Source organism: Chlamydotis macqueenii, chromosome 18 (assembly GCF_036417535.1).
Source record: "Chlamydotis macqueenii isolate bChlMac1 chromosome 18, bChlMac1.mat, whole genome shotgun sequence".
Classification (NCBI taxonomy): Eukaryota; Metazoa; Chordata; class Aves; order Otidiformes; family Otididae; genus Chlamydotis; species Chlamydotis macqueenii.
In genome coordinates, this window is record NC_141573.1 from 13,215,539 (window position 1) to 13,227,956 (window position 12,418).

General features: G+C 47.2%; 1 protein-coding gene across 1 annotated transcript in view; it reads right to left on the reverse strand.

Moving 5' to 3' along the window:
• The window catches only part of MYO15B (myosin XVB), a 37,776-nt gene that overhangs the window by 13,807 nt on the left and 11,551 nt on the right, over positions 1-12,418 (reverse strand). Inside the window, exons 14-30 of the mRNA XM_086762361.1 lie at positions 10,601-10,731; positions 10,399-10,494; positions 8,395-8,630; positions 8,132-8,310; positions 7,352-7,424; positions 6,608-6,814; positions 6,440-6,519; positions 6,181-6,278; positions 5,913-6,000; positions 4,381-4,491; positions 4,103-4,197; positions 3,261-3,497; positions 2,668-2,764; positions 2,158-2,298; positions 1,675-1,864; positions 1,461-1,551; positions 699-921 (exon numbers count right to left, since the gene is read on the reverse strand). Coding sequence (XP_086618487.1) covers positions 699-921; positions 1,461-1,551; positions 1,675-1,864; positions 2,158-2,298; positions 2,668-2,764; positions 3,261-3,497; positions 4,103-4,197; positions 4,381-4,491; positions 5,913-6,000; positions 6,181-6,278; positions 6,440-6,519; positions 6,608-6,814; positions 7,352-7,424; positions 8,132-8,310; positions 8,395-8,630; positions 10,399-10,494; positions 10,601-10,731 — 2,373 coding nt within the window. The remainder of the gene's footprint in view (positions 1-698; positions 922-1,460; positions 1,552-1,674; positions 1,865-2,157; positions 2,299-2,667; positions 2,765-3,260; positions 3,498-4,102; positions 4,198-4,380; positions 4,492-5,912; positions 6,001-6,180; positions 6,279-6,439; positions 6,520-6,607; positions 6,815-7,351; positions 7,425-8,131; positions 8,311-8,394; positions 8,631-10,398; positions 10,495-10,600; positions 10,732-12,418) is intronic.

Genomic DNA, 12,418 nt, shown 5'->3' on the forward strand with positions numbered 1-12,418 from the left:
GTATCCAAAATAGCAGCAAAGTATAACATGAATTCTGGCTCCAGACTTTCACTGAAATTCACAGGCAAGACCTAAGACTGAATAACACTTCCAGACTCCTGCTGAGAAGCATTAGCTATGCCATTTTTCAGGTGGGCAGCATCCAGACACTCCTTAGGTGGCCAATGTCCAAGGTGTCCCAGGCTCTCAATCTCCCTCTGAGAAACGTTCTCTCATTCCTCAGCCTGTCTCTAAAGTCCCTCCAGAGGCTCTAAGATGTGAAACACCTGGCTTCTCATTACTCCCTGGTCTAAAGTCCATCTGTTGAATTGCAGCTTTGATAGAGTAATTATGCTTCAGGTAGGCAATAAAACATACTGGGGACTGGACCTCAATAAAGCTGTAGCCCAAAGGTCCCTTCTGGTTTTAGCTGCATTTTTCAGAGAAACCCATCCCCTCCTTCATCATTTGTGCCTGATATCCTGCACTGCACTGGGAAGAAAGGGAAGAGTTAGAGCTGGGAAGTGCCATGCTGAGTGCTAGGCCAGACTGGAACCATGGTGACAGTCTCTGATTTCACACAGCCCACTCAGTCTTTGGCCAGCTGGCTGATGACAGAACATGTCCTGTGACTCTCCCAGGCCACTGGGCTGATTCTGACTCCATCCCCTCCCTGCCCTCCGCTACCAAATCCCACTTCCGTGAAAGTCAATACTCACCCTTCCCTGGGGATTCCTGTGAGCCCTGATTCCCAGGCAGGAGAGGTGAAGGCAATGGTGGGGGGGTAGGGGGTGCAGAAAGGGCCTGGGAACTTGGAGGGGTACTCTCCTGGCTGAAGATGGACAGGAGAGGCAGCTGCTTCTCCTTGATAGAGCTGGAAGATAAGCCTGGCTTGGGCTTGGGAGGTGGAGGTGTTCTCTTCTCTTGTGGCAGGGGGGTTGGCTGCAAGACAGCAAAACCATTTGACTCAGTCATTCTCTGCATTACTGTGCTCTGTCCTGACACTGCTGTTATAAATCGTCTCTAGGGCAGCAGCCCAATCCTAGAAGCAAGGTCTGTATGAACAGGGATACCAGGACCTTTAAATCAGCACATCATCTACAAACAGATGCAGATCAAGCAAACCCAGGTGCAGAGAACCAAGTACTCTTGAGACTGAAGCCTCCAGTTGGGACAATAATGGGCCAAGACCTTGGTGCTAAATGTGGAGAACAGGAGTTGCTTGCTTCCAGACCAGCCTTAAACATACCACAATAGGATTTGCTGCTTCCGAGCTTTTTCTTCAGGACCTCAAGTGACTTTACAGACTGCAACCCGGTCTAGGATGGATAGCACCATGGTGTGAGCTTATAGCTATCTAGTAACACAACAAGAAATCACGTGGCTGCTACTGCACTACCAGGTAGCTCCCAGCCTCTTGGAGACTGCATATACAGGCTCTCTGCTGAGTTCTTAAGGTAACAGGAGAGCAAAGAACTCACTGATTTGTGAGATGCAAGGTTCATCATTCCCAGCTTGGCCAGAGCCTCATTTTTGGGGTCATTCTTCTTCATAAATGGCTTGGACACTCTCCTGCAAGGAAAGGAGGAATGGAGTTACAGGGGCTGCGCAGAAGGGTTGTGGCCACAACGGAGTGCTGGGATATAGTTCCACTCATCTCTTCCCTGCCCACCTGGGTGGATCCCATTCTCTCACCTGACAGGCTCGATAGGCTGGGGCTCAGGGGCTGGCCTGCTCTGGTACATTTTGATGATGTTGCGGATCTCCCGGCTGGGTGCAGGCCGCAACTCCGGGCCTGAAGACTTCACTACAGGTGGCTCCTTCTTCACTTTCGGTGTCTGCTTTTTTGGCTTTGGCTCAGGAGGTGTCACAGGGGGAGCAGAAGCTATTGGGGATGACAGCTTTAATCAACAGACCATCAAAGACACAGGAGAAATCCCGTTATCTCATTTGAAGCTCCCTCTCTTTCACCCCTAGGCTGACTGGCCATGGCCTTCCTCTGCCTTGCTTTGGGATCCCACTTCCCAAAGCTCAGGCCTGTCTCTCTCTCCTCTCCTGTCAAGATGCAGACTCCCAGAAGGGCCAGATCCTTTCCTCCTCTGGCTATATCCTGGCCTGATGCTCCTGGAAGGTTCCTGCTTGTCAGCCTGCCTGGGTCTCCACTGCACAGCATCTTACCTGTCTCTGTTTTAGGGCTGGGTTTCTCTTCTTTCCTCTTCTGCTCCTCTTCCTTCTGCTCCTGCTTTGGCTGGGGATTTGCTGGAGCGGTCCAGGTTTTGGAAGGAGGCTTGACTTTCTTCACTCGGATCTGTTGCTCTCCTGCATAGAAAGGGGAACCTGAGCTAGTTAAACTCACAGACAAAATCTAGCACTAATGGTACAGTTCCCAGCTTTGCACGGGGAAAGTGCAAAGTTCTCAGTTAGCAGAAGCCTATGCTTTCTAGAGGCAAAGGAGGGTGTGGCAGTCACAAGCCCAAAGATTTCTAGAAAACTGGTAACACAATGCCTCACAATCTGAACTGTAGCCAGCTGAGCAGGCACCCAAAACTCCTGCTACACGCAGCACCAGCAGCTCGTGCAGAGATTAGCTGGGTTCCAGACAGGGAGACAAGAACACCTTGTTATGCCAGGGAGGCTGCAGAACAAGGTATTATGATGAGTGAAATTCCTGAAGTGGTAGATGCTCACCCATCTTCTGAAAATATTCTCTCTTCTGCTGGAAAGTTTCTCGAGGATAGTTGTCCTCTTCACTGCTGGAGAACTGGTCTTCTGTGTAGTCATAAACCTGCAAGCAGTTCACAACATGGTTAGTTAGCACTAGCCAGCAGATACCTCCATAGTGCCCTTAAGTTCAGAAGGGATCTTCCCTTGCCAAATGTTGATCTAGAACTTCTCCCCATCTGAGAGGGTCCCAAGAGATCAGTCTCTGACCAAAGGAATCATCAACCAAGTTCAGAGAAGGAAGAGTATGTTAGAGGCCCAAGACGGCTTGCTGGACGATAAAGAACCCAGAGTGATGAATTTTCCTAGGCAAAAATTCAGATCAGCTGGGAATTAATTGGCCAACACTGCAGGTAAACCTCCACAGAGCTAATGTCATCAAGGTTTGATCCTGTGTCTTAAGGACTCAGCAAGCAGAGTTTGACAGGCCTCAGTATTATAGGTAAGCATAGCTCTCTGGTCTCCTCTCTGCCAAACCACTGCTACACAGGAAGGGAAGCAGAGTAAATGCAAATAATGAAATTAAAACCAAATTCACCACCACTCTTTGTTTCTCATACCGGTTCTTCTGCCTTAGCTAGCAGTTCCGAAGCCCTTGGTGGTGGGGCAGCATTCTGGCTGCTGGGAGGCTTTGGGGAAGTGGCTGGGACTGGGGCTGAGGCTGGAGCTGGGACTTGGGCTTGTGGTGGACTTGAGATTCTCGGCCTTGAGTTCTCAAGAGACTGTTGCCACCGCTGCTGTTGTTGCTGCTGCTGTTGCTGGGAAATGGTCATAGCTTGAAGGGTCATCTGCTGGGCCTGGAGGAAGGAATTGTAAGGTCCACGAGCTCGAGGCTATACAAAACCACCAGTCAGCAGTCAGGCTGTCCCACTCTTTCACTGGTAATCACAGAACAATGACACAGCCTCTGCAAATTTCCCAGTGTTATGGACAAGGCATGTCCATAACATGGAGTCTGCTCCCACCTGGCCAAGTGTGCAGAGCTCCTTAACAACATCCCAAAGACTCCGCTACCAGTGAGATCGCCTGCGACCTCCATGCGCTCACAAGGCTTTGTACAGAAAGCAGAACACCACAGATCTGCATCTGTAGCAAATCTCAACTTAAAAATCCATGGGAATTACAGCTGAGGCTTCTTGGGGCCTGCTGTTGTCCCTGCTACTCACTCACCTACGGTGCTTCTGTGTCCCCAGGTACACAAAGAGGCAAAAAGGGAGTTCGCAGTTTTGCAGTCTTAAATACTCCTAACTTTATATACCTAAGCACCAGCACATAAACACAGAGCGTTACAGAGCAGGCCTAATGCGAGATGGGAGCATGGCTAACCTCTTTACAGCACATACACCAGTGCTTTTTTGTTCCCTAGTTCCTGAGCCCATCCGAGCCAGTCCCTTCCACTCACCATGAGCATGGCTTGCTGGTTGATAAAAGCTTGCTGTTGTGCCGCTAACTGGTTGGGATCCACAGCTGGAACCACAGGCTGGGGCATAACCATGGCTAAGGAAGACATACATGTCTGCAAACCCTGAGAGGCAACAGTTCCCCACAGTGCCTGAGCATCAGCTCAGAACAGAGTGTTCACTGTGCACGCCACCTGACATTCAAACGCACAGGCTCCATTACGTCACCCACCCTTCCATCCCCTTCCCCTGTATAGTTACTGAAACACTGTGTTATTACCTGGCAGAGATGCAATCCCACCAGCTGTTGGAATCATAGGCATGGCTGCTGGCACCCCCGTCATCGAAGGTACAGGCTGGTAAACTGGTGCTTGAGTCATTCCGGAGAAGCCTAGAGGCAAAAGGCCACATGCACAGTGCTTCTGGGGAATCACTGATCAGAACGCCCTGATCAGTCCCACAGAACACATCGCATAGGCTGGGCACCTCTGCTTCTCTCTACGTGCACCAGCCATAAGGGTATGTGAATGGTTTATCTCTTCACACACAGCAAGACACACCAAAACTCAGGTGGAAAAGGGAAACCTAAGAGAAATGTGTGGCCTGCCAGACTTTACAACAGCAGGATCCAGACCTTGCTTCTGCAGTGTAGCTTAGGACACCACCATCTTTCATGACTAAGCACATAAATAACTCCTGCCTGTGTATAGTTACAAAGAACGGTTTCTCTTGAGGGCTGGGCAAAGATCTCTGGGGCTGCCAGATCCATATTGGTGTCTTTGTAGCAAGTAGCAAGGGTGAATGAATAACAAGCCCTGGCCTGGTGGCATCATATATCATGTGAAGGAACTGTGGGGAGAAAGGAATTCCTCTGCTCCCAGCAGTCAAGTCTCTCATGAGGCCACAAAACAGAAATTCCACTGAGGGCAAAGCCAGCAGAGCAAGGGAAATGGAGGTCAGTCTCAGCTATGAGTTAGTCAGCACACAGTGCCGGTCAACTGAATCATGATGTTCTCAGCAGTGAGAATGGCCCAGGGATGCCATGGAGAGATTTTCACATCCCTCACTGATGCAAACAGTCACATGAGTGAAAAACTCTTATCTCTAATAGGGATTGTCACACCCCAGAGCCTCTACAATAGCCAAAAATAGCCCCACTCTCAGTAATGATCTGAACAGGACATTCTCCACCTTTCTGAAACAGCTGGGTGTGTTCCTACGCATGCAGATTTCTCAGTGCCATTAGTACATTGGTGTTTGCCTCCATCCTACTGAAAATACTTGTGTTTTAGCTCCACAGAAATGAGGAAAAGTAAAGAAACCAAACACACAAACCAGAACCTCTACAGAGTTCAGACTTACTAACCCAAGGAATAGCTAGAGATGATGGGACAGTCTGTAAGGAAGCAATAAGAAAGATTAAAACCCTTCCCTGAGAAAGGCAGCAACTATTTTGTGAAAACACAAGGTGAATAGAAGGTGAATACAGGATTTGCAAGTATTGGCCTAGGGAAGAGATGGCCTGGGTCAGAAGCAAGCTACCTGTTGCCTTGACCCCAACACCAACTTGAGAGAGAAATTAAAAGCAGAACAAAGGTGGTACCCTCACCTAGCACCTTCCTGAAAGAAGCTGTCTGCCAGTACCTCGGAGTAAGGAGTGTAACTTCTGATGACCTATGCTAAAGACTAATGCTTTTCATGAATCAGTTGACCCCTTGCAATAGTTAGCGTTTAAGGGACTCCCTGACTTGTGCTTAATGAAGCTTATGTAGCCCCACAGGTGTTCCTGGCTGTCCTCATCCCCTTACAGACCTGTAGAAGGAAAGATTCCTCTTTGTGTGGGTCCAATCTTCCCACCTCCTTTCATGCGTCCAGTCAGACTCTCCCTATTCTCCATATCCTGCATCAAGAAAAAACAGAGTTATCTGAGCTCAGAGAGATGGACTTCACAGAGGAGATGCATTCAAAGGCATATCCGAGCTGGGCAGAGGCAGAGTGAATAGGCAGAGGCATGCCTGAGGGAGCCACAGGGACAGGAGAGCTGCAGAGAGAAAGTAAGAGGGAACATCCAGGGACTTACTGGTACTCTGGAGCCTTGATGCAGCACAGTGCTGAAGAGATCATCCACATAGTGATCCAAGCCTACAGGCGTCCTCAGGTCATCTCTGAATCTTTGATCTAAAAGCAGAGAGAAGTCTGGTGATAAGGTAGGTAAGGAACATTCCCCTTCCTTACTCTACATCAAGAAGAATCACTTGTCTCCTCCTCTGCTCTGATTCCCTGATTGGGGCCCATCTAGCTCTTCCCATTGCCATCCACAGTCCTGGGTAAGAGCTCACCTGGATGGAGATTGTTGAATTCTGGAGGCAGGCTGGGAGGCGGAAGGGTAGGGGCCTGGATGCCTGGAGCTGGAGGGATCCTGTTGAAGAGGAAAATGAGATGACAACAGCACAGAGTGCTGAGAGATAAGCCACTGGGTCATGGGGCAGGAGCATGAGGTGACTCACAAATCCAGGTCAGAGTTCTGGAGGAAGCTTCTGTCCCTTTCAGGAGTGATGGGGTACTCAGCTGAGGACTGAGAGGAGCCACTGAGGTTGCTGGTCTCCTCCATCTCTCCAATGAGGTCCAGCACAAAGTCACAGCCCAGCAGGTCCTGCCATGTGTTGCCAGTAAACATGGAGACAGACCACCCTCGAGACTTTTTATCACAGCCCCTAGTAACAGAGAAAGGAAGAAGATAAAAGGTGTCCGGGTAGGCAGAGGAAAGGGAGAGAAATGAAAACATTTAATTAAGTCAACTCTTGCCTTGTCTATCCTGGCTTAAATCCTTAAGATTTAGGGTATGAATCAACAATTAAGTGCCAAGGGGTCAGGAAAAATAGAATCACTCAGGATTTGTTCTTTTTTCTTTTTTTTCGTCTTTTCTCTGAAGTTGCTCTGACAGATCCCACCAGTGATTCCTCTGTTCCTAAAGAGGCCCACAGTTTATGCACACAGAATTGTAGAATCATAGAATGGTTTGGGGTGGAAGGGGCCTTAAAGATCATCTAGTTCCAACCTCCTTGCCATGTGCAGGATACCTTCCACTAGATCAAGTGGGTGAAGGAAAGAGCACAAGCTGGAGTGAGTAAGGAGTGCCTATTCCACATCCGACTGTATAAATTCTAGCCTGCAGCCCCGATCTGTCTGAACCCTAGAACTAGTGACAGCCTCTTTCACATACCCAGCATTCTCGCACCCTCTGGCAGTACCTTGCACTCAGGAGCCAGCCTGCATACTGCTCCCCAGTCATCCAGGATTCCACCTCAGCTGAGAACTTTTCCTCTAGCACAGAAAAGAAAGTCAAAGTCAGTACATACAGTCCCCTGGCAAGACCCAAAGCAACATCTAAGCTCCGCTGGTAAGTCTCACACATTCCTGAGAGGGGTGGGTGGGCAGCACTGAAAGCAGATGGAGGGCTCTACATGAACACATTCACATCCAAAATAACTGTTTGATGGCACAGGTTGCCATTTCCAGCCTGACAGCTGACAGCCCTTGCAGTGTCTTGGTTTGCTTGGTCCACCAATCCGCTCGCCAAGGAGCCAGAGCAGGGATGCTCTGCATTCGATTCACAGAGCTTCTGAGCAGTCAAGAGGCAGCATAACCCAATATTTGAGAAGGGAGAAAGGCAGAAAGTCCCTTAACAAAGGTGGCAGTTGCTGCTGCCTGGGCTATGCAATAATGAATAACAGGAAAACTAGACCCGTAGAGATGCACAACCAGAACAACCCTTTGTTGATGATGGGCCTAAACTCAGAAGAATCTCATCCCTCAGCCTGAGTAGCAGGTCTGAGCTCATCAGGCTCAGACTTTGGGAGTTTTGGGTCTAGATTCAGATGCTTGTATCCCCCATGTTGTACCAGCCAGAAGCAATCAGTGTTCTGATCTCACATTACTAAGCTAAGGGAAGTATTTTCTGAATGCTGATTTCTGCACTGGAAAAGTCCTCAGGGGCTAGAAGACAGAGGAAGGGCAGAAGCACAAGTTACCATTAAAGGTATGAACATCCAGCACCATCTTCCCTCTCCTCTGGTTTGCAGTCCACTCCAGCTGAGTGGGAGGGTAGGCCCGAGAGAATGTAGAGTCTGTCTCTGTGTGCTGTGCCGCTGTCAAGATCTTGCGCTGGCCAACAGCATTGTAACCCTCCATGCCATGATCTGACACAAATCTAGGAAAAGGCAACTGCTTTTAGCACTCTGCTCATCTCTCTTAACCTTAATGAAAGTGTAGCTGGGTCTTTTCTCCTCCTTACTTCAGCAGCGGCTTCTCCAGTGCCGGTGAAGGGGCAAAGCAGCTCAGCAAAGTCACCATCAGGACCCAAGCTCGCTGGCTGTGCTCTATGTCTGGGTTCTTCCATGTCTGCGCAACCACCTGACTGAAGATTTCATCACGCAGAGCTACATTATTCAAACCTCTCCCAGCAATGTAGTTGCCTAGAAGTATCTCCTGCCAGCCATGGAGATTCTTGTCACCAATGAACCGCAAAATCTAGAAGCATTCAGGGAAAAAAAAAAAAAAAAAAAAAAAAAGAGAGAGAGCTCTAACTGTAACCCTCTGTCCAAAACTGTGTTGTGAGGTGACAACCTGGGTGTTTGTGAGCCTAAGAAGAGTAGCCAACACTGAGATTAGGATCTGTTCTCGTGTTTTGTGCACCACTTAAGTTCTGGGGAATTTGGGAGGCAGTGTTCACAGTGATAGGACCCTGACTAAAAGTCAGGATGACTTCAGTCGCTTCTTAGTTACGCCTCTGACCCAGAATTTGTTCTTGTGCAAAATACTTCCCCTTCTTTGGGCAGAGCTCAGATACACAAGTGAGTTACCATAGGCTATTTTTTACTGTATCTGAGCCCACAGGCTGCCTAGCTGTAAAGATATGTAAGAGAAATTGATGCTTAGCTAACCTTTGTGAAAAGCTCAGAGAGCCAGACACCAGGAAATACTATCTAACAATCGAATGTTAAAGAGACTTCGGCGTAGTTAATGTTATACCAAGTAGTATGAGATGTTGTATCTCAACCAACTCTCACTTAAGCAATGACTGAGCTTCTTGGCTATGCATGCTAACATCTTAGATGTTTTGTACTTCCCACCCTTAGGTATAAAATAATTTCTTTCAGCCTCCACTCTTCAAGATACCATTAGAATAAAATTTTTTTAATATGTGCCATGGACATCTTTGGAAAGGACATTTATGAGCGATAGCCTATTTTTTCTCAGAGAACAACACTTCTTAAAATGGTTAATGGTAGTAAGCTTGTCAGAGATTCACTGAGAAAAACAGGAGATGGTGGTTGTTTAGTTCTAATGGAATTTTTTTGTAGTAAATTCCCATGTACTACAGCCTTTGCCAAAGAAATAGCTATATTTTTTTAACTATCATTGGAGAAAAATTATCTTTGATCTTTAGTCTGCCTAAACACAATCCTATTCACAAAATTTTATTGAATCTTATGCTCTTATATAATTGGGATCATTAGGACAAAATAAGAGACTAGGTTTAGGTATTACCTTTTGTAATGGGCTTATTTTAATTACATGTAATTCTGAAAAGGATTACCAGATTTACTTAGAAATTAGCTGAAGTTTGATTCTACTTTCAGGGAGTCAACATTACAATTTTTAAAAAGAAACGTGTGTTTCACATCCACAGAGATGAAATAACACCATCCCTCTCACACAAACATTACAGAATTAGGGTGTGGTTCCAGATGTAGTTGTCTTGATGACAAAGTCCCAGCCTTTATACAACAGTTCACTGTCCCTTGTTGTGTACTGACTCAAGTGTATGCGTGAGATAAAATCAATATATTTACTATAAACCACACCACGGAGAAGATACAAGTTAAATTAAACCTTTTTATGAGTTATGGATAGGAATAAGTGCTTGAGAAGACAAATCTCCCTTATACTGTTGTTGCTACTGACTCTGGAATATTGGAAAACTAAGGTTTAGCAGTCTAATTCCTATATGTCCTGCCAAATTCTGAGGCTGCATCACCAGGCAATTCACTTTGATCCCATTGGTCTACAGCAGATCTATGCCCCACCAAGAGCACAGCAATCCCAAGGAGCTGCATGTGATCTTTGCCAGACTGGTCCTGTGCCTACAAGGAGCAATTTATTCTGCTCTCTTAACACACCGTGTATTGTAAGAACAGTAGCCATCACCAGTGTCTTGTTGTATAAAGGCATCAAAACATTGTCTTATGCCCACCTGTTCTTCAACAAGGCCCTGATCAAGAAAGATGTCTCTTACCAGTTTGTTGATCTCAAGTGCGCTCTCCTGGTATGCAGCATCCAGATGGGTTAAGGGGTGCTGCAGAGGCTGACCAGGGGCAGGGAAATCTGTCTTCTACAAAGAGACAAAAGGACAGAAATGTAGAGTTTATTCCTGGTGTTACTAGAACTAGCGTGTCTCCCCAGTAGGGAAGTGATGAGGAGATACAAAGTGTTCCCACCTGGAAGTGTGACTTAATGAAGGAGGAGAAAGGATAGCTGTTGATGGTGGGCGGGAGGGAAAGGTTATCTTTGACCTTGACTTCTGGAGGCAATACCTCAGTTATCTGGTTGGCCTGGGCTCGGTGCTGACCTGCGAGAGAAAGAAGTCTTGTGTGGTAGCAGTTGGAAAAGCAGCCAGAACACATCTGACTCACAGTGCAACACATGGCTAACATGCATCTAACCTTGCCTGAGCACCAGTACCAGCCCCTTGGCTCCAGGCACACCCAGTCCCCCTCTGCTGCCCTAAACCCTGATGCAGGCACATCCTCACTTCCTTGAGACCACAAGCCTAACTTCAGGAGAGAGCTTTTACAGCTGTGATCTTTCAAACTCATCCCTAGGTAACACCCAGAGGGCAGTCAGCACCTGGAGTTTCAGTTCTATTACGCAGAGTTTACAAGGCAGAAAACACTGTGCCTATGCAGAGACACTGCTGACAACTGTTCAGTCAACAAGTAAATGAGAGGTCTTCACGATGAGGCACTGGATGATGGATTTATCATGGATAATAGAGAAGCAAACATCTTACTAAATGAAGAAATTTCTCAATGCAGCACAGCTTCTGTGCATTCCTCTGCCTCCAGACCAATGTGTCCCCTGATGCTCTCCTCCTCCCTGTTTACATCCCATCAGCCTTCATTTTCAGCCATTTCAGTGCAGCTTGTCCCCTGAGCTCATGTATGTAACACTGCTCACTAGACCAGGTGATAGTCCCTAGAGGGGTATGCCATGAAGGATGGGGTATTTGGGAATCCAGTACAGTCTACTCCAATTCACAAGTCTCTTCTGCCTGATTGTATCTTTTACCGTACCATACCAGAAGGCCAAAGAGACAGCTGTCATCTTCTTAGAAGCTATACCAACATAAAGAGGCAAATCCTGCCTCAACCTATTTCAATTTAAATATATACATTGTACAAAGAGTTACAGGGGAAGCAAAACCAGGTAATGCTCAAGATCAGGTCAACACCTTGGGAAATTATTTCACTTAGTGGTATTTTGATGATTTGAAAACGAAACAAAACAAAAAAAACTTTCCAACCCAAGCAAACGGTTCCCTTAATTGTTACATTGTTACATCTTTAAGTTGTTACATTGTTTCTACCTACTTCTATTTTTAAATAGGCAATTAGTTTTGAACACGTGATTTTTAAAGAAAAACAAAAAATATTTATTTGAAAATGCCAGAATTGTAGTTTTGACTTCTTCACCTTCAATTTGCTTAAAGATTTTTCAGTTGAAAAAGATGACTGTTGTGGTTTTGTTTGGTGAGGGGGGCCTAAGGTGGCAGCTTCTGAAGGAAACTGCTGGAAGTTTCCCCTTTGTTCAGTGGACTTGGCCGGGCCTGGGGCGGACCCGCTGCTGGCCAAGGCCGAGCTGATTGGTAGCAGAATGTCCCATGATAACGCCTCTGCGGTAACGTATTTAAGAAGGGGAAAACAGAAAAAAAAAAAGAGAAGAGAAGATGTGAAGAAGCTGAGTGGGGGCAGAGAGGGGGAGCTGCGAGCCTCGTGGGCCTTGCAGGCCTCACCCTCTGGCCTCCCGCCGGGCAGTCGGCTGGGCCCAACTCGGCCTGGCCCGGCTGCAAGAAGTGGAGAGGAGATAAGATGGATGATGTGAAGAGATTCTGAGAGGCGTCTGCCAGCCTGTTGTGAAGAAATTTTCTTGTGAGAGGAACAGCTGCAGATGCCAAGGTCAGTTCAGAAGGAGGGGGAGGAGTAATATGGCTCCTGGCCAAGATTCCCCTGCAGCCCGTGGTGACGACCATGGTGGAG